A 22,013-nucleotide genomic window follows, 5' to 3' on the forward strand; every position below is an offset into this window, starting at 1 on the left:
GCAGTAGATGATGATGAGTGAAGCGACCATGAGCGAGACTGTGCTGACTGTGCCACTGTGCCCAGTCAGCGCTGGCCCAGTGCGGTACTGATAAATCAAAACAATAAAATTCGGACTTTCGCAAAATTTGAGCAAGAGCACAGCAGCGGTAAGCGCAAAATGTCGATTTTAAGAGAAATATGCATATCATCTCCACACCACCTAACATCAAACATATGAAAACTAGTAAAAAGAAAAGTTGCTAATTTTCTCACTGCTTAATAAAAAATACACTAAGTGTAACGTTAGAGGAACTCTGCTTATTTTATGCGTGCACCTGCTGAAAATGCTGAAACTATCGAACATAGTTCATATTTCGAAACTATGGCGTGTCGAAACTATCGTGCCTTCGGTAACTTACCCAACGCATTGCTTTACCATTACCTATTTAACCCAGCCGTTTTCTAGTCGTAATAACAAACAGCCGGAGTAAGAAGGAGTTACTTTGATGAAACGGTGAAATCTAGCCAGTGTGCTTGTGAAGTGGTACCGCCAGTACCGCTTCTCATAGCTCGTATCGCCGGTGCTATCGCTTGCACTCCGAGAACGACAGTGAAAGGCAACAACGGCAACGGTGGTTGTGATTGCAGCGGTTCAGTTTGTGTTTGTGCGTTGCATAGTAGTTGAGTAGCAGTAGTATTGTACTCTGTCAAAACCCAGTGGTCGTATAATTCAGTGAGGACACGATACTACAATTTGAAAACAAGTATTCGTCGAAATCATTGCTACAATGGGAATCCCGAAGCTCTCAAGTGGAGTTGCTTGCTTTTTGCTCTGGCTCTTCGTTGTTCGTAGCGTGCAAGGTAAACGAACGCATGTGGTTCCTGTTACATAAAGAAATTTCAGATTTTGGGTGCTCTGAAGGGTCCACGTCTGAAGTTGGCAATTAATGGTACAGCTGTTCCTGTGAATTCTGTGGTCTAGTGCTCTGCAGTGTGGATTTCTATGTGAATTTCGCTTGCATGTGCTCATGTGAGAACAGTGCGCGTGCATATATTTTTGTGTAAGCAGACCTAATTTTCGAGGTTTCTTTCGCGAAGTTAGTAGTGTTGTGGAAGCCATGATGCCGATTCATTTGAAGTGAAAGCGAACAAACACATTTGCATGCCTTCAGACAATTTAAAATGTTATTACGAACTTTCTGATGATTTATAACGTTATTATAAACTGCACTTTTTTTTTTTTTTGCAAGTGCTGCCTTGATATTTTTTTAGTGTAGTTTTATGCTTGTGCTTTGGCCACGACCTCCTCTGTAATTTATAGAGGAGGTTGTGGCTTAGGCAGGCGAAATTCACTTCTATTCGCAATGCCCACGAACTATAGGTGGCGCGCCGTGCTTTTCAAGATGGCGCCAGGAGGAGGGTCAACCCGTTTGTTAGCATGGGAACAGATAGTACGTGCGGACGTACGGCCCGTGCCACTTTCACCGGATGAAGTCATGAGCTGCGCTGAATTGGATATGAGACTAAACTACTTTCCCAAACCATGGAAAGTGCCTAGTACTCGCCACCTAATTATTTGCTGTGGTGTGAAAGGTTATGTTTCAGCTCCGTTACCGTGCATAATGATGCTTTGCGAAATCCTGTGCGTGCTACAAAAACTGCATGAACTAAAATTGACGTATGAACAGAACGGCACTCCGAGGTAGTACGTACCGAGCCAACGTTTATAGATACGTTGTACCGAGCCTGCCTTACGGATTTGCCGCAGTAGTAGGCCGCCAGCGAGTAGCGCCATCGCTGCTGCACGGGACCGCACGTTTAACGTGGTGATGGTTTGCAAACATAATACGCCGTCTTCATTACTTGTGCAGTCGGGAACGCGGAGTTACGTCTTCAACGGAACACAAGCATTTAACTTCCCATTCAGTAGCGCTTGTGTCACAGCCATGCTGAGACTCTAGCTGTGTGCAATTCACTTCACTCGCATGTTGCAGGCTCGATCAGCACGATCGAAACATGAATATCGAAAAGAATGCACACGTATCCTTTTGGCAACGTCGAAGAAGTTATCCGAGAGGCGTGGATTGTGGCTGTGACTGCACGTTCCAACGCTCTAACCATTTCGCTTCTCTGGTCGAGCTCGAGCGTGTTGGCGGCATGCGGCGCTCCATAATATGCACAATTGATACATGCAATGCACAAGAGGAACTATGCTTTTATTTTGATCTTGCTCAAGGATATTATACATTAAATACAATCAAAGTGACTTACGAGCGGGAAAGAACATTAACGCACGAGGGGACGTGAAGTGCAGCTCGCTCCTCGTGAGTTAGCAGCTGATCGTTCACCGTCGCTGTCACTCTCGGTGCCTTCACAGTCTTCTACGTCCAGTGAAAAATCCTCATCGTCAAGATGGTTTATTTCAACATCACTGCTGAAAGCAATCTGAAGAATTTCCTCCGCTGAACAACTTCGACCACTCCGCGTCATTTCGCTCTCAGATCGGTCAACGAGCAAATAGCTTGCAGTGTGCTGCCACCTATCAACAAACGTACAAAAACAAGCGGCGCAGTGCTGGCTATGAAACCAACACACTGGCGAAGGACGGCGTGGAAAGCGTTTGCTCCACAAAAGACGTGGAGCAGACGCGTCCTCGAATAATCGATTGAAACGTCACTCGCACGATTAGTAACAGCGCTTTGCTGACATAGGATAGAGGCATATTTTAATGTATCGACAACTTGAGATCGCTCAGTTTTACAAGAGCACATCGCAAGCCGGCGCGACCTCCCGCGTACAGTGTTATGGGATTCATGCACTACAAGAAACACTGACCAGTGCTATATACAAGTAAAACAGGGTGAGCTTCAACGGAATATGTCAGACGATAACATTTAACTAACCTACGTGGCTACAGAAAGCCTCGCGAAGCTAATAGTATGCATACGCTGTGGGCTAGCACGAAAGCGCGAGTCGCCACGTATTTTCACGAAAACTTCGCCTCTCGCAAGAACGAATAAAATTTCTCATGTCACGGAGGGCCCGGTTTGTTCACTGATGCAGGGAGCATGCCAAGTCGTAGTGTTCGTTCCTTGCCAACACGTTAACACTGAGGTTAGCACAGTCGAACAAGGGAGCGACTGCATAGTGCTGCCATTTTGTCGTCTACTAACCCTCCTCGAGAGGACGCTCCTGAATTCCGCTTGGCGGCGCGACAGTCTATGGGCATTGCGAATAGTGTACTTGTGCACGTTGCATACGTAAGTACATGATCATGAATCACCTTAAATGCTGAAGTAAAGCATTAAAACGTCTGTTTTATTCGATTTGCTGTGCTAGCGTACGGAAGACATGTAGGTTTAGTACTCATGGTGCATGTGTGTAGATGGCACTTTTTTTTTTTCATCAATTTAATGTCAGCTATAGATGGCTTGCATTGACGTCACTGAAACAACCATGTTGGAGCACCAGCATGGGGAGACGCGACGCTTGCGATGCCACATTAATGCTATCAAAACATCAAATGCAGGTTATTTCATTATGCACGCACAGAGACGCTCCTGCCACGTCGTTTTCACATTGTTGCAATTTGTTTGTCATCAAAACCACCATCGTGGAGTGCCAGTACATTCAGAAGCGGCGGCCATGATGTCACGTGCAAGCCATCTATACTTTTTATTTTTTATTTTGGGGGCTGCAAAAGTTCCATGAGCTTAGTTTTAACTGGCATAATTAATATTCTAATGGTTGTATAAGTCTAATAATGGACATGGTGTTTGCAGATTGAAAACCATCTGAAAGTGCACTCATGAATGGGTCATTGGCAGCCCTCCAAAACTGACTTTAGTAAGGAGCTATTTTAAATAAAGCAATGGTGCATGGGACAGAACAAACAGAAAAAGTGCTGACTGTCAACTTGTTATTATTGTTATTTTTTTGTGCACAAGGCAATATCTTAAGATGCTAGAAGAAAGTGACAAGATAAGCATGTGAAATACAAAGCATCAAATGCAAGAACTTGGGTGGCAGTCATTGATGTGAACGAACTGTGGTTCTTGGGAAGTAATGACACTGAAGACGTGCTTATGCATGTGGCGCCTTTCCTGTCAGTGTAAAATTAATATCCTGCACTGATTGAACAATGCTTCACAACTTCATTTAGAGGCGTGTGCACGTTTCTTAAAGTGGTCACTAAAATGCTGGCCAGTTTGGCCAATGTAACAATGGCCACAAAAAATTAGAGTTTTACACTTCCATTGTGGCAGAATTCTATGAATTTTCTAATGTGTTTTTAACCTTCTTGCATTGACTGGTATCAATATTATGCCACATATTGCAGAACTTGTTCTTTTGCTGAAGAACAAACAAAACAAATGTGATGCTGGCCATCTCTGGCTGTTCTGTAATACTCACCTTAGATTGCTAAATGGACAGTGGCCATCTTTAGTCCTATTCCAGTTCTCATGACATCTCTGGCTGTTTTGTAATACTCACCATAGATTGCTAAATGGACAGTGGCCATCTTTAGTCCTATTCCAGTTCTGATGAATCCAGGAAAAGACAGACTCCTTCTTGGAGGCAGCATTAAAGTAAAAAATGATGCAGTCTACTGCTGTCCAAGTAAAATGGGGGCTGAGCAGAAAGCCTGGAAAACCACCAGGATGCTCATAGGAAGACATAGTCTTGCTATCTTGTGCGCCTAATACAGGCTGCATTGAGTTTTTGTAGGTTCAAACACAAAGGAAGTGACAAAAAATATTTTATGTGCTTTGCTTAGCTTTCTCTTGTCAATGCCAGGTGGCAACATGTCACACAGATGCATTCTATTGCTCAGATGACTTGGGCTCAAAGCTATTTTCTAAGCTATCAATGTAGACTGTCTACAAGGCTGGCCAGAATTGAAACACCATGTGCTGTCATTTTTTATGCAGTGCAAAATAAAATAAAAGTGGCACACTACAGCAAAGATTTGTAGTATTATTTTTTATTGGTATTATATTTTATTGGTATTGGTATCTAGAGATAGGTAAGAGAAAATGGGGTTGCTAAAGCATGAGATTGTATTCATCAGGCCACAGTGAGACATCTTCACGAGCTTGAAAAACTTGTGTAAACAGATGGCATTCATGTACTAATGGTGTAAAGGAGTCGATAGCTACTTGACAATACATAATGAGAAACACCCAGAAACAGTGGAAAGTAATTCAAGTAGCAATTTGTCCATTCGCAACCTAAGCACTAGTGAAGTGGAGCTGTTACTCATATTGTGATGGCAAGATCGCGCCAGGGCAGCCCCCAAAAATTATTTTGCAAGGCCTTGTTCGACTTAATTTGAAGAAGCTGAATTATAGGGTAAGCAGTCTCTTCTTAGATTGGTATTATTACCAGCACTATATAGGTCCGTGACTAGATAGGGACCTTTGTAACAAGTAGGAAACTTGGTCATTTTGGTTCATTCGTACTGTTTGTTTATACAGCAGTCAAATATTTCAGTTATCTCTGGCATGAAGATGAGTGTCACACTAATAATGTTGATTTTAAAAAATGAAAAAAATCCACATATCTGAAGATCTTCACAATGCCTGTTTGTTGGAGGCTATCACTGGTGCATCTGTCATAGCTGGTTAAAAGCAAGTTTTTAAAAATAGAAGCTAGACAAGAGCCTGTCTTTTTAAGGCCTCTTGCATGAACAGGAAAGGTGATGCATGCGTTATCAATGTCACTACTACTGTTTAAAGAAATATTTCTTTAACATGTGCAATTGGAACCCATATTGTTTGTTTTTATGTTCTGTTTTGCACACTTATCCTCTCCTTCCGATACTTTCATGTATTGCCTTGTGCACAATAAAACTTGGTTGGCAGCCACCACTTTGTTCATTTCACCATATTGTTGTTCTGTCTGTTCATACTCCATTTAGCTATAATTTGCACCAACCAGCCTAGATAAGCATTTTTTCTGTTTTGCATCAGGAAGCCATTTGCTTACAGGTGACTTGCAAATGACCTGCTGACCTGTATGGTTCCCCTTGCATTTTCAGAATTTTTCGGTAGGGGAGTGTACAAATAACTGCTTAACCTGACTTGATGTGCTCGTATGTAAGACATCACTGTTGTTGCAGAGCTAAAACTTTCACAGTCTAAAATGCATAAAAAAATGTATGACAGCTAAAACTTAGCAGTCAGGCTTAACTGTGTTGTGTACTCTCTCTGTCCTCGTTCATTTTGCGCTGTGCAAATATGTCGATGGTAAATCACCAACTAGACCAAGCAACCGTTCTTTCAACTAACCTTACTTTGATTCTCACAAAGAACCCTGCTGAGTTTACTCGATCTAAGTACTGTAAAAGAGCTCACTCAGACTTGTACTCAGTGAGACCCCTTTAGATATGCACAGTCACCTCGTAGGGGCTCATGGAATCGTGCATGGGTTCAGACTTTCATATAAACACACGTTAGACTTGCATCTGCAGCTTCAAAATTCACCGACGTTCGCAATCACCAGCTCATAGAAATTAACAGTTGCCAAACAGAAGATGCCTCAAGCTGACCTGTGAGACAAGTTTTGTTCACCTGTGGTCGATTACTTTGTCTCCCACTGTCTTTTGAACCTTGCCTGCAGCTCAAAGGGCATTTGCTTGATTAAAAGCTGCATCAATCGGCAACTTCTGTTGGAAGGGCCTAACACACTTGTGTGTGTTTGTGGTGGCTCCTTTTGTGCTATTGTGCATGTGAAATGGATTGTGAGATGACCCGAGGGTGTGCTAACGATATTAATTGCCGAGTCGCAGCCCTCGTGTCATCTATACGGGTTCATGCTGACGTTGGGCAGGAAGGCAGATGAGATACTGCTACAATGCATTTTCATGTAGCAAGTTAATTTCAACAAAACAAAAAGGAATGCATCACAAACTACATTAAACCAGCACTACTAACAGACGCAACTCAATTACAGTGATGAACGAGAGTAAAGCACAAAAAAAGACTGCATGGAGTGCGGACAAATGACAGGTGCTTACTTAAAACTGAGGTTTGTTGTGAAAAAAAAGACATAATATATACATGAAGTGGATACAGTGATGCCAAAGGCCAAGATCAGCACGTGTAATGACTAAGCGTAACAGAATTTAGCAGAGCCAAAGTAAACTGAAATTAACAGAACAAGAGCAAGGAAGATTAGACAGAACAAGTGAAATCAGGGTGGCCACTGCATGTGCGGACCGATACCTTCTAAAAACATCAATTCTTTTAGCGCTCAGGGTTACAGATGGCTTCACTCAAGCTTGCTCAGTTCACAAAATGCAGCTTGTAGTGAGCTCAGGGTCAGGTTTGCTGATGATAATGTGAGGTCTGCCTTACATATAGCCTCGGTAACTGAAAGACAGAATCACATATATGATGCATTCTTTATTCACACAAACTCGTTTTCATTGGAACCTGCGCCCACTTCCTCTGATGTTGGCCCTGAACCACCTCTCAGGCTTGATGAGAAACGACATTCCACAGATAAAAGGCGATTCTATGAACTTCTCGGTCAAACTTCGTAGTTGTCCATGGAACATGGAGTTCACAAGTAGAGTGCAAAGTCACGTTCTCTCTATACGCTCTCTCTTCAAGCAGAAGCTTCTCCTGGCAGTGGGCTGGCCACCGGCCTCTGTTCCTTGATGACATTAGGCAGAAGATTTCTAATGAGGGCTGCCATCGGCCAGTAACCTATATGAAGAGGCAGGATGTTTGGATTAGTGCGCTCTTTCATATTATTAGTGTCAACATTAATTGATGCTATTAACTGTACAAGCGGTAGTAGTTGAAAAATCTGTGTTTCAAATTTTGTATAGTATAATAGAATAGAATAGCTTTATTTCTCTACTCAAGAGAAAAAGAATTGCACAATTTCAAGAAAAACCAGTAGTTGTCTGCATGCGCTTGGCCACACTTGGTCAACAGGAATGAAACACAACACCGTAGATTGCGCAGTAGTGGCTTAGCCAGAAATTTTTACATTGAAGCTGTATATGGCTAGGTGAAACCAAAATTTGTCTGTCCTACGTGCACAAAAACTCCTAGCACATATGTACGGCAGAAATTGAGAAATTGAGCAAGGCCCACTACTTGCCACTGGTCCACTAAAAAATGAAGTCATCTGTGGGCAAAAATGTATACCACAAAAATTGGGCAAATCACACTACTCATCACTGGGCCACTAAGAATGAAGAAGAGACTGCACGGGTGGTAAACACCAATTAACATTTCTGGACAGACATAACCAATGATTGAGAAAGACTTTAGTGAACCATCGGGATTAACCCAGGGTTAAACACTGGGGCGACGCACTTCAACTTCGCTGGTTAACCATTTGTACGGAGTGCTTGGGTGATCTTTTTTTTTTTCTCTTGTTTTTGGCAGGGGTGGTGGGGGTCACAATATTGTGTCACTGTGATTGACACAATATTTTGTATTGTCCATCTTAACCATATATATATATATAAAACGTTATAGTTAGAGCTCTGTTTAGGAGAAGGGTGATTTGGGCAAGTTGGTTGGTATTCATCTTGAAAACAGCGCATATACACGAGGATGAAGGCGAAAGAAACAACAGGATAGGCGCTCTGTGTTTTCGGATAAATCCATAAAAATCAGATAAATACTCGGTGGTAAAAATTTTGACAATTCGGATTTATCTGATAAACGCCGATTTTAACGGCCAATATGACCCTGTTCCATTCTTAAAGAAAGGGCATGTTCTAAGCGTTTATTGATACGTCGGCCAGTTTGGCCGATATATACTTCACCTCACGTTGACAGTATCTTGTAGACCGCACCCAATGCACATTTAAGAAAGGGCTTCGCGCGCAGAGTGACAGGTGCCAGTGTATGTGGGGCCCCAGAAGTGCGAGACGTCTTGATATACGGTCCCCTGGACGTGCCAGACGACCGAATATACGGACCTCGTAAAGTATGCTTGTGTCTATTACAACAAGCTTTAAGTTTGTAATACGCTCAAACGTATAGGTGTTTTGTATTCAAGTATTTGTGCTTGTGTCTGTATGTGTTTGTGTGTTCAAACCTTCCAGACAACTAAAATATGCCTTGTGCGTTCTGATGTTTTCGTGTTCAGATACCATTTCATCTACGATATTGGAGTATTGAGAATAATGCAAATTTAAATTCCGAATTTCAAATAATTGGGGATTTATGAGAAATAAACTCTGAAAAGCACCCTCCGAATTTCAAGAAAAATAAACTCCGAAAACACGGAGGCCTAGTTATAGTATATTTCACTGGAAAATCAATAATGGCAAGAGTTTCCAGTTTCCTGTCATATCTCAGTCAATGTTGAGGTGCAACGCCACTGATGATGTTGCTCATCACACCAGAATTACGAGACTGCTGGAAGCTGCCAGAGCTGTTTCTTTCTACCTATAGCAGGAGTTGCATGCGGCGTCGCAACAACATCGTGCATTTGCCTAGGACAGCACCCATTGGGTCCAAGTGCTATGCACAGTTATGCTATTGATGTCATTACATTGCTTTGGGCATGACTGCCAACTTTTATTGAGCTAGCAATTATATGGGCGCCTCTGGTGCATTTTTGCCATTGTCGTCAGCACTGCAGTGAGGTTCCATATGTGTAGAGGTATCTATATATGTATATAAAAGCCACAAAGAAAAATAATCCTTAAGAAAATTTGTCTGTGGCACGCGACCGCGGAATTGAACTACTGACTCTTTGCTCCGCGTTGCGATGCATGAGAGAACTCAGTCACGAGCACATGGGTACTCTTCCGTGCAAATGGCGAGCTATTTATAAACATCCTTTAGAGGTGTTGATGTGCAGGTCTGTGAGCTACTTCGGCTGCTCCAAGTGAATCAGCCAGGCAATTAGGCCGGGCTAGCATAGAGGATGTTAATTGTGGTCTTTAACTGTGAGGTACTAATTTTGCCATAAATTAAAATGAATTGAAGTGGACGAAAAATCAACCTTTCTGTTGGTGGTATTATTTATTTATTTATTTATTTATTTATTTATTTATTTATTTATTTATTTACGATACTGTAAGCCCTCACGGGCTGTTACAGGGGTGGGAAAGCGTAATATACAACATTAAACACAATATTATGTACAAATCATTTCCAAATGATGCTGAAAAACTTCAGCTGATTCACAATCAATAAATACACTGGCATCAAGCTTGTTCCAGTCAACAATTGTACGAGGCAGAAATGAAAATTTGAACACATCAATTCTCGTGGCATAGGGTGAAATAACATACGGATGATCGATACGCGGTGACACTCGGCCTGGGGGGTACAAGTACAAAGTTGGATCTAGGTTTAATGTTTTGTTATAGAGTTGGTATAGAAATTTCAAGCGTGCGATTTGTCTGTGCGTAGACAGCTTCTGAAGGTTAGCCCTGTGAAGTAACACGGTCACTGATTGCGTCCTCTGGTAGCACGAATAAATAAATCTGGCTGCCATTCGCTGGATCCTTTCTAGCTCATCAACAAGCTTTTGACTGTGTGGATCCCATATAATACTATCTGAACCCATAACCTTCAAATTGCGCATCCTGTGCTCTACCAGTTGAGCTACGACGGAAGGTGCTTCCCTGTCCACTTCGTTGAGTATTTCTGTGCATGTAATCCGTGGGAGTGTTAGCCAGCCCCACTTGTAGCCCAGGCGGCGAGTGTGGAGCACACTTTTTTGCCAGAGGGCATCACGTGGCACGTGATCTTTACACGAGGCTGTGAAGGAGGGGAATCAGTTGAGAGACCCATTTTTGTTAGACACAGTCATGAAACCAATAGATAATGAAGGCAAGGAAAGCATAGAGGAAGTTATTTGTAGCTTTAGTTGGGGTGGAGAAACCATTAGATAAAGCAGAATTATATTAGATGAAACAGCTACTTGCATTTCACTTAGACGAATGTATACTGTTTGGTATATTACATCTAGGTATATAGCAGCTGCATCTTACCTGTACTTACCTACGGATCAGAAACCTGGAGGCTTGCAAAGAGGGTTCAACTTAAACTGAGGTTGACGCAGCGAGCAATGGAAAGGAAAATGATAGGTATAACCTTAAGGGACAAGAAGAAAGCAATGAAAGTGCCCCAGCGTTTTTTTGAAGACACTAATATTTGCAATGGCTACTGAGTTCTTGAACTTGTAGGACTGTATATATGTATATATATATATATTATTTTCGTTTCTTATTTTTTATCCTAACAACTATGTGGAAAAGGGTAGCCGTCACCAAGCAATGGTGACAACAACTCTTTCATTTATTTTCTATTTCAATAAAAAAAAAGCAGAGTGGTTCAGGGAACAAATGGGTGTTAAGGCCATCTTAGTCAAAATCAAGAAGAAATGGACATGGGTAAGGCATGTAGCGCATAGGCAAGATAACCGTGGGTCATTAAGAGTAACTGGCTGGATTCCATGAGACGGCAAACGTGCGAGGGGGAGACAGAAAGTTAGGTGGGCAGATAAAATTAAGGGGACAGAGTAAGCAAAAATATTGAAAAATTTTTTTGTGTGTGCAATTTGAAAGCTGCGGCGTTTTCTCAACCAGAATTGGTCATTTATTTTTACAGTGGGACTTCTTTTTGTCTAAAAATGACATATTTCAAAACTTGCGTGGTGGCCTACGACGCCCCCATTCCTTACGTAGCAAGGGATTCCTTGCAGTTCAGGCATCAAAGCCATATGAAGAGGTTACAGTTTGCAAGCTGGAGTGCATTGGGCATGTTCAGAAAAGAGTGGGCACAAGACCGTGAAAACTAAAGAAAACAGAGGCATCAAGCTTTCTGATGGGACATCTATGTCTGACCGGGGACGTCTTCGTGATGCCATCATTGACAAGCTCCAAAACTATTATGGTTTGGCCATTAGAAGAAATATAGCCAGCTTGGAGGACATGCAAAAAGCTGTCTGGGCCACATATTTTCACATGGCATCAGCGGATACCAATCCATCCCACGGCTTTTGCCCATAAGACGCCAACACCTTGTGCAAATTTAAAAAAGCCCAGTTGAATGGTGAACCACACGTTCATAAGGAACACCTTACAGAATCTGCTCTTCAGGCTGTGAAGCTAATTTATCAGCAGCTAGCTAATCCAGAATTACTTGCTAAAGGACTCTATGGGAAAACTCAAAACCCCGAGTCGTTCAATCATGTCGTGTGGGAGCTCGCTTAAAAATTGTTTTCCTGGAACAGGAAACATTGAAGTTATGCACTCTTGATAGTGTGCTCACTTTTAATGATGGCAGCATAGCCCGGGTCATTCTGCTGAACTTCTTTGGAATTTTCACCAGGGCGCTACACAGTGCAGGGCCTATGCGTCATTGACCTGCGTCGTCATTACCTTGCTAATAGGGCTGCACAGCTGGCGACAAAGGAGGCTCGCCAGGCAAGACATCTCTTTAAAAAAAAATGTGATATTGGCGACGAGTATCTGCTGGTGCGTGTAGGAAGGGTCCGTCAATTTACCGTTATTTCGTTGTACTTTTGTAATAAAGCACATTTTCTACTTTAAATGCTGTTATCTCAAAACATGCTTTTTGTACTTTTGTTCCTTTATCTCAGCAACCGCAGTATCTAGGAACATTGATTTCGGCCAGTATTTAGATAACGTACTAGGGAATATACTTAAGCGGAATTATTATTGTGTGGGGAAGGGCTTTTGTTCAAGACAACATCTAATACATATTACTGAGTGATAATTAGATATGTGACAGGTTATCTACCAACCTGGAAAACCTAGAAAACCTGGAAAAGCCAAGGTATTTAGACATGCCTGGAAAGGTCAGGGAATAGTCATGGAATTTCTGAAAAACCTGGCCAGGTCATGTAAACTGACGGCAGTCTGTGCGACCGTCGCGAAAATAATCATTACCATTGATCATAGCTTAAAAAAATCACTCCTTCGGTTGCAACCATAGTGAACAGCTAAGCAGAAGCGTAAAAAAAAAGTAGGCAGTGCATAACTGTTGCTTCTGCAGACCACACAGCATATCTCACTTTCCAAGCACAGCATTACTCATGCCAATAAATTTGTGCATGTTTGTCTTGACCACGATCTTAGCTCGGCTTGAAGGCCTTCTGGTTAGGCTAGAAGGGCGATCAGCAGAGGCTTGCCAGGCCATGTCAAGCTTATTCATTGGCGATGCAACAGCAAACGTCCTCAGCTACGCACCTATTGCTGGTAGCACGGGGTAACTACAGTGAAAAGTCTCATTTCAGTTTCTTGAGATCGTGTTATTAAATCTGTGATTATTCTTTAGCATCGCATCCATAGAAGAGCATGTAAACGAAAGGAACACGCCGGCATCCATGATTCATCTACGGAATTGAGGTAGGGCCATGGTGCTGCCCCGCCGACTGCTGCAGCCTGACAGATTCCTCCCTGCCGCCATATATTCGTCAGCGCTTTAAACGCAACCGCCAGCTTTCATTACTGGTGTCGGAGGACTTGCGTTGTGCCCCAAGCGTTAGAGCCCAGATAAACAAAATGAAAACGTGCGTGTGCCCATCGTGTAAAAAAAAAAGGAAATCTTGCTGTACGACTTCGTTTTTGTGATTGTCGTTGGTTGTTGTCTGGGCAAGGTCCACAGAATACGCGAGTAGTAGTTATTCTTTTTTACTGGAAAGTATATTTTAGGGGTGTGCAAATTAGGCGGAGACACAGATCAGTAGTAAAATAAATATGATAATCCAAGTCGGATCAGATCCAATCCACATGCTAAGCTGCCTGGGCTGCAGCCATATTGCCATTATTCTTGCGATGAAGTGAGTCGCCATGCTTCCCGCGAAGAAGTGTTCATCTAACTCTGATTGGGTGAACGCGGAAATATCTGAGCACTCGTTGCGGATTAGAGCAGTGCCGAACGACACAGGTAAGGCGCAGTGTGCAGCATGCCAGAAGATTTTCTCGCTTTGTAATATGGGCATCGCTGCTGTGATGCCCATATTACAAAGTGATGGTCACGCTGTGAGCAAGAAACACCTAGCCATTGTGAGCTTGTCGCAGAGTGCTTCCCAGACAAATATCGTGCGTTTTTTAGTGCTGGACCCAACTTACAGTGTTCTGTGACTGCGACGAGTGAGTGTGTACCGGCTGTGCCAAGCATAAGGGCTGAAAGTGTGCCTGCTAAGCCAGTGGCCATCACGCCTGATGGGAAGGCATCTTTAAATGGTTTTCTAGTCAAGAAATGTGTCACAAAAACATAAATTGTGTCTGAACACTATAATGACCCATGGATCTTTTTTTACCACTCGAAGGTTTGTTTCCAGTGCGCAGAGTTTTCCAAACAGATGTACCAGTCATGGACATTGCTTTAACTCATCATGGAAAACCTGGAAAGGACAGGAAATTCGGAAAAATTAAATTGGTAGACACCCTGATGTGAAGTAAAAAATACACAAAAAATGAGGATTACAATTTTCAGCTATAAATCTGCTTCAGTAAGACGAGGAAAGGCTTCTGATCACAATGATAGTAAAAAAATTACTGTAACTATTACGGTTATGGAGAAAAAGGTGCATAAACTTTGCTTAAAATACATGGCGGGTATACGGCCTACCCTTTTTCCTTAAGAAGTTTGCGGGTATAATGTGGCAGCAGCGATCACAGGACCGGATTGATTGGCGGAACATGGGAGAGGCCTTTGCCCTGCAGTGGGTGTAGTCAGGCTGATGATGATGATACTGTTTGCACTAGGATTGCTGGTTGATGCACAGCAGTGTGTTTTAAAGGAAGAATGCCGATGTAATGGAATTTGCTTTTTGTGAGGCACGTTCTCAGGATCAGTGGATATGGTGGAAAACCATGTCACACCAATTTCCCTGCTATGGTGCTACGCTGAAAGGTCCTTTCTTCTAAGCTAAGTTTGCCTCCAGAGGCATTTTGGTAGTCGGTGATTATAATGATTGAAGCAGGTGAACACCAGATGGTAACAATATGTGGCACCAAGCCACTTCAGCTATACAAATGTTTTTGTTCCTTTTACATCACTCTTCAAGTTTTGATTTTATGTAGTACACATAATTTGATGCACAATTCTTATTGAAATGCTCTACCTTAAAGTGATTCTTATTATTTTTAGTTGCATATAGCTGTGCTTTATCGTTTTGCTAAAATAAAAGGTCAACAGCCTAAACATGCAAAGCAATTTATGCAACTTTTCTTTTCTGCTTGTATCTCTTCTATCTTGCAGTTTGTGTTCTGGCAAATACTATAGGGCAACAGGAGAAGTCTAGAAAAACTGAAGAACCAGGAAGCACAACTTCATCAGCCACAGTTCCTCTTCAAAGCATCAGCACAAAGGGCACTCAAAGAGGGACAACACATGATGGAAAGAGTGCATCATATGATATCACTGCTGACAAGGCCGGAAGTAAAGTTGACCAAAATAGGGCTCCTGTTGAGGACCACATTGATCACATTGAGGAGGAAAGTGCAAAAAATCTTAAAGGTGACATGGGCAAAGGAAGTGGTGCAGCTACAGGCTTAGTTAGTGATGGGCTTCAGCAGGTGGCAGCAACACAGCAGGAGCAGCAACACAAAAATGATGGCGGACAATCTGACAGCAGAAAGAAATCGTCTGTTAGCACAGGTACGTTTCCACTGTTGTTCATGTCATTTTGCATGCTGTTAGTGTGAAGTTGTCCTGATCTCTTGCTGCTTTACATTTGCATGTATGGCTTGCATTTCTGTCGGGTGTTGTGCTGGGGTAGTAAGGCCACAGTGCTGTTATTTTTACTGCCTTCATCTGCACTAGCATATGCGACAGGACGCTCGTGGCCATCAAAGTCAGCTTGCAGTAAAACTGCTACAAGGCCTCTGCCGTCAGTATGGATAATTACGTGCGCATCCTCCCGGTAGGGGGCTAGTGTGGGTGGCACCATGCAGCAGCTCAGTTTTAAAGGGTCATGATCCATTCCGCGGGCTTGGTGAGAAAACGACATCCTGCAGATAGCAGACACTGCTATGAACAGCTCAGCCAAATCTTGCAGTCGTGCACGGCAAGGAGATTTTAGAAGATGGAGTGGGAAGTTACCTTTTTTCATAGGTGCCCTCTTTTCATACAGAGGCCTGTGCTCACTCTCTTCAGAGCTGCCAGCGCCTGCTGTTTGACGTCGAACAACAGATAGCATGCTATTAACCAATAGCCGATATATATCAAGAACGGCATTTGGATCACATGCGCTCCTTGCCACGGGGTGTGGCCACATGCCGGCGCCGTGCTCCATAGTGTGCTAACCTTACACAGTGATCCACACTCGTGCACAGGAATAACAATGGGAGTGTGTGATCGCATTTCATCATGCACGCTCTAGGTTATGATGCACGCTGATGTAACTTCTTTCCCCTGTGCCATTCCTCCATGTGTAGCTTCCAGCATGCTCATTGGGACAAGAGAAGAGAGAAGGCACTTAACCCTTTGAAGGTTGAATTTTCTTTAAAAAACTTTCCAACTTTTCCCATGTGGTCAAATTGCTCTATTGCGGATTTTTAATGTACGAAATCTGTAAAGTAGGGAAGAAATTGTAAAAAAACATTCAGGAACAGTATTTTGGTGTCAGCATCACTAGAACAGCAAATTGTTCAGTAGTATTTCAGAACACGATATTCCTTGAAAGACGGTCTACGCACAGTGCCCTATCGCAGTCTGCACACATAAAACACGTGTCTGTTTTCCTCTTGGAGCGAAGAGTTACGTTGGCGCACACATGGCATCTTCTCTTCATGCGGCTACCTTGGGCAGAGTAAATGAAGTAATCAAGGAGAGCAAGAATACCTTGTGAGTGACGGTGGTAAACAGGCTAGAAGCAGTGCCAATAAAGATGGAAATAAACTTCTGCTGCCATAGGCGTATCTACTGGGGGGCAAGGGGGGTGCTAGCCCCCCCACTGAGAAATGTTAGGGGGGCGGAGCCCCCCCCACCTTTGACTGTGGTCATTGTCGGCTGCAGACTGGGAAAGTTTTACTTAAACGCAGCAATAACGCAATTATGAAAACAAAATTTCCTACAATTCTGCTGGGACGACTGCCCTCCGTGTGTCATGACCACGCATTGTAGGCTCTCTGCGGTGCGGGCTGCCTTTACGACACTTTCGCGCCTTGCGTTCGAGCATTGCAGAGGAGGCTATCGCTCAGCAGGTGGTCTATAAGATTGCAGCAATCTGTCATGATTTTATTTTGTTCGTCCTGGCCTGAAATTTAAGTAATCGGCGACGCAAATACGGGCGGGAACCAGTAAACGTTTTATAGCCCGACAAAACGCTCTCCTGTTTCAGGAAATTTACTTTCTTCCTTTCAGAACGAATAGCATCGCCACTGCTCCATATCCAAACTGCTGTGAGTTGATGAGTGTGCAGAAGTGTCGAGTATTTTAGTTGTACCGATCCTGGAGAGCTGAAAAAGATTCTCACTTCAGTCTCCGATTAGCCTGCTTCACAAATTGCTTGTCATATGGTAGCCTGCAGCGATCGCGGCGGCTTGTAACAAGGCAGTGGACTCGGCACATTGAGAAGCCCAGCTTTCAAGTTTTCCCTGTAACTTGATCTACCTAACCATGAAGATGATCAGCGTCCACGGTTTTCTGAACTAAGAAGGCTGCCCTCCTGCGAAGGATTGTGTCTGTGCCCAGTAATTTTATTTCCCTCTCTACCTCTCTGTTAGCAACGATGAGTTCACAGAGAGTTGTATACGTGCAAAAACAGCTCAACGTCGTTATACTACTACTGAAAGTATCTGTTATACACATATGAACCCATCTCGTCTGCTGCTATAAGTAGCCGCTGCCAAAGTGATTGGTGGGCAGCCTTCTTGAATGACGTTCAGATTGAGACACTCTCTGGCTATTCCAAAAAAAAATTTAGCTATTGTTCACCACAGCAATGCGCCGCTTATTGTGCACACTTCATTTTAACACCTCAAGTTTTCGTATGCTTGTGACGTCGCGTAAAAGGAGGCGATTTTATGGCACACCGAAAATTTTTGACGAATAGCGAAGAACCAATGTCGAACAATACGCCGTACTGAAAATCGTTTATTATTTTTTTACGTAGTCATGCGTAAGTGGTAATTACGCGGTGGATCACTTACGCGTCATTTGTTGCGTCGTGTTATGAGCAGCTGCTCTGAGCATGGTGCAGAAAATTTCGACAAATCATTAACAGCTAGCGACCTACGTGGAAGGAAGGAATGCGGGGTAGTTTAACGTTATAATCGCCTACTTTTCAAAGCAAATTCGAGCTTACACAGATTACGTAGGCTATTTACTTGGAGTAGCCGAAGGGGGGCAGTAAAGAGCTACTTCACCGCTTTCCCGTTCACCCACCACCCAAGCTGGGAAAACGAGGATGGTAAGGAACGACACCGAGCATATAAATTCGTAGTCATTTACAATCTTATCGTATACACAACCACCTCAATGTGGTTGCTATGGATATTATTCGACAGAACTTGGTCTTTTCTTTAGAAGTACTCTATATGAGAGGGCTCTAACAGTAAAGAAATTGGCACTCGGCTTATTCTGAAGACTTCTGCGAAGTACCTTGCTTGTCAGCCACGCGTTTTGTTTAATAAGTGAGAATTTAATGTACTAGAGTCATAACAGGTTCTTCATACTCACCGTATTTAAAAGGCCAAACTGAAACTGTGAAGTTTGCAGATGAAATGCTCAGGTGAAGAACAGGTTAAAGGTGGCTGTACTTTTTAAACTTCGCGGTAATATTTCCAAAATGTTGTTAAACACTGCTGTGTTGTCGCGGTAAACGGCAGCCCAGCCTGCACAATCGCTTTGGACAGCTTCGGCCTTGATTTCAAAGATCTCTATGAATGTAAAAAATCACGTCAAATTGAGAGTAAATGCAGTTTTCTCTCTCTCTCTCACTATATATATATATCGCGGACCGAGTGAGCGATGCCAGCCCCCCCCACTCGCGAACGAGTTGGTACGCCATTGTCTGCTGCCCTGCAAGGCAGTGCCGATAAAGATAAAAATAAAGTTTTGCGTGTCTCTGTTGCGATCACGCAGCGAAACCAAACCACGAAAGGTTGTTGCCCATCGCTGTTGCCGGAGACCGCGCGATGCGCTGAAGCTAGAAATCAGTTCTGTTTCTCTCCGCAAGAAGGTAGCACAATCAAATTTCAAACGCTTCTTTCAAGTCCTAGGTGGTGGTAGCACCGCCCAGTGAGCATGCGTCGTTATTACGGCGTGAAATTTCAAACAGAGGTTCAAAAACATACCTGTATGGCAAAGACCTTGTGGGACAGAAAACCGCCACCGTACATGTACGGCAGAAACCCTCAAAGGGTTAAAGTGTGCGACAAATCCCTGTAACTCCACTCGTTCTTGATGGATTCAAGAAATTTCATGCGATACTCCGATACTGAGGTCGTTCAATGATTACTTGGAAAAGTGGTTCATGACACCTTTAAAATGACACTAAAGACAAATAACAATTTATGTCAGAGTGAAACGTGAATGTTTGAAAACGCCTAAAACGTCAGTATTATCAACAGCAGTGCTCTACTAATCGAGAAATTAAGGTAAGTGTAGGACACGATATGCACCACCAGTAGGACATCTTGGAATGAGCCCGATGACGTCAAGACTCCCGGCTACAAATAATCACTAGTACTCAAACTATTATAATAAAAAAAAAACATTCCGTTCATTACTAGACGTAATAAAATGCTGCTTGTGCGTTTCTGTTTCATTCATGGAAAAAAGAGCTTGGCGTTACCAGGGAGGATTGCGCGGGTGGTTTAGCAGTTCCGTTTTCGCCGGGCTGCTCTGCGCTTGCGCGGTCGCGTCTCAGTGGTAGTTTCGTTATCGTGTACTGTTGCATGTGCTTTGCAATGCTCATGAAAGCCACTCAATGGAAAGTTCGACAAAATGCTGCATCCCTGTTATGTTGCCGGGTGCCTGAATGGTGTGCCCCACTTGAGCAACAGCAGCTGCAGCAAAGAAACTGACGTGACTTTCCAATGGGTGCCGCAAATAAACCCCTACGCCAAAGTGGCCGAGTGCCTGTGCCAAACAACCAAGAAATCTGTGCGTGTGCTCGCTGCACTTTCATGCAGAGGATTACGAGATCAACCGCAACTTGGGCAAGGCTTGTAATGGGCCCTTCAGAGCATTAATAGCAGCGTCGGCTGCCGGGAAGTAAAGGTGGACAATGTTGGGCAAGGCAAACGCTGTGTCAGGAAGCCCTTTCTAGGCGGGCGATTTGAAGTGCGCTTACGCTCTGCGGACCACTAAAATGTGATTTTCTTTCAAAATAAGCATCTCCTTGGCACGAAATAAGCATTACGAGGTTTCTGGAATGCTATTTCGGCAATCAACATCGACTTAGCGTTTGCCTTTAGTGTCCCTTTAAAGGAGCACTGACACCAAAATTTTACATCCTCTTTTTTCTGTTGCAATAAGTAGTTAACGACCCACTTATCATGGCTGGAAAGCTCGTTTGCTCGAGCGTGCGACCGTTAATTATTTGGAGACTGTTTTATAGCGCCCAGTCGCAGTTTCGGTTTCAGAGAGCGCCGAGGGAGGCGGAACCCAGAGTGGTTTTTATGTAAACATAGCTGGCTATGTGAGCACACAAAACCACGTGCACATGAGCACCGCATCGCATCGACAACTCTTTTCAATGAAGGCTTCCTGGGTGCTGCTACAATGCCCTCTGAGACGTTGTAAATATGCGTGACCCCCCTAAGATGCACTGCTGAGGCAAGGACATCAGCCTTTGTACTCCCGTGCAAGTCTCCCCTTCTTTCCGTTGAAAAGGTCTGCTAGGAGAGAGTGGGAGAGAGTGCCTGCAACAATCGTGGCAGCCAACACAAACTCGTGACGCAGGTGGCAGTTGGTTGTTTACAAGAACACCAAAGGCGCATTTTGCGTGGAGTGGCGTGACGCGCATTTTAAACGTGATTTTAAATATGTTCTAGGCTATAATATCCGTTGATATTTTGTAGATGAAGCATGTGTGTGCACACAAATCTGTCCCACAGGTTATCTTGCCTTCGAAATTTTGTGTCAGTACTCTTTTAAAGGGGCCCTGCACCACTTTTTCAGCATGGTCAGAAAACGCTGCCAATCGGTAGTCTAGGTTCCTGACAACACGTGAGCCAGACATTACAGCGCAGCATGCGACCTGGAATTTACAATAAATTTTTAAAGTCAGCTAGGAATCACCCCCTCTTCTCTCTACAAATGATGCCATATACCCGAATTACTGTGTCATATACCCAAATCCACGGCCATTGGCTTATTTGAGCATTCTGAGCTGTATAGTTACCGTGGCCACCACAGGATGTCGCCACATGCCCGCGTGCACTCGCTATCACACTGGAAGTGAGCCACGCATTCGAAGAAAAAAAAGAAAAGGAAGTGCTCAAGGTCATGACGCGCACTGACAAAGGGACGCATCTTCTTACCCCTTTGTCATCCCCCTCCCTGCATATCTTTTAGTGCGCTCGCTGGTACGAGAGAAAAGAGAAAGCGCTTGAAGCAAGCGGCAAATCCCTGTAACTACACTGGTACTTGATGAATTCTAAAAATTTTTGTGGCAGTCGATTCGTGAGGCAATAAGCTCTTTTGATAAAGCCATTTGACGATTACTGGGAAAAAGTATTGCAGGGCCCCTTTAAGGTCTGTGAAGGTGGCTTCTTGCTGTGGGCCCCAGTGCCATTGGGTACCCTTCTTGAGTAACTCCTTCAGTGGACTGCTACATACTACAAAGCTAAGGACAAAACAGTAGAAATAGGATGCAAAACTTCAGAAACCTTTGACCTGTTTAGTCGTAGTCGATGGTTGAATGGTGACCAATGCACTTACTTTGGATGGGTCAGGGCTGAGGCCATGAGTACTTACAAGATTGCCCAAGAATGTCACCACAGAGATGCCAAAATTGTATCGAGCGTCTTGTAGAAAGCATCTCTACACAGTGGTGGACACAAGAAGACTGGTTTATTGATAACAAAAAGAATGTTTCTGCACAGCGTTGCCAGGTGTT

At 43.5% G+C, this 22,013-nt stretch overlaps 1 protein-coding gene across 1 annotated transcript in view; it reads left to right on the forward strand.

Annotated features, from left to right (window-relative positions):
• Positions 1-378: 378 nt before the first annotated feature.
• Positions 379-22,013, forward strand: part of LOC119402566 (trans-Golgi network integral membrane protein TGN38) — a 63,904-nt gene continuing 42,269 nt past the window's right edge. Inside the window, exons 1-2 of the mRNA XM_037669718.2 lie at positions 379-842; positions 15,203-15,601. Coding sequence (XP_037525646.1) covers positions 770-842; positions 15,203-15,601 — 472 coding nt within the window. The 5' untranslated portion in view covers positions 379-769. The remainder of the gene's footprint in view (positions 843-15,202; positions 15,602-22,013) is intronic.

The sequence above is a fragment of the Rhipicephalus sanguineus genome, chromosome 1 (genome assembly GCF_013339695.2).
Source record: "Rhipicephalus sanguineus isolate Rsan-2018 chromosome 1, BIME_Rsan_1.4, whole genome shotgun sequence".
Lineage (NCBI taxonomy): Eukaryota > Metazoa > Arthropoda > Arachnida > Ixodida > Ixodidae > Rhipicephalus > Rhipicephalus sanguineus.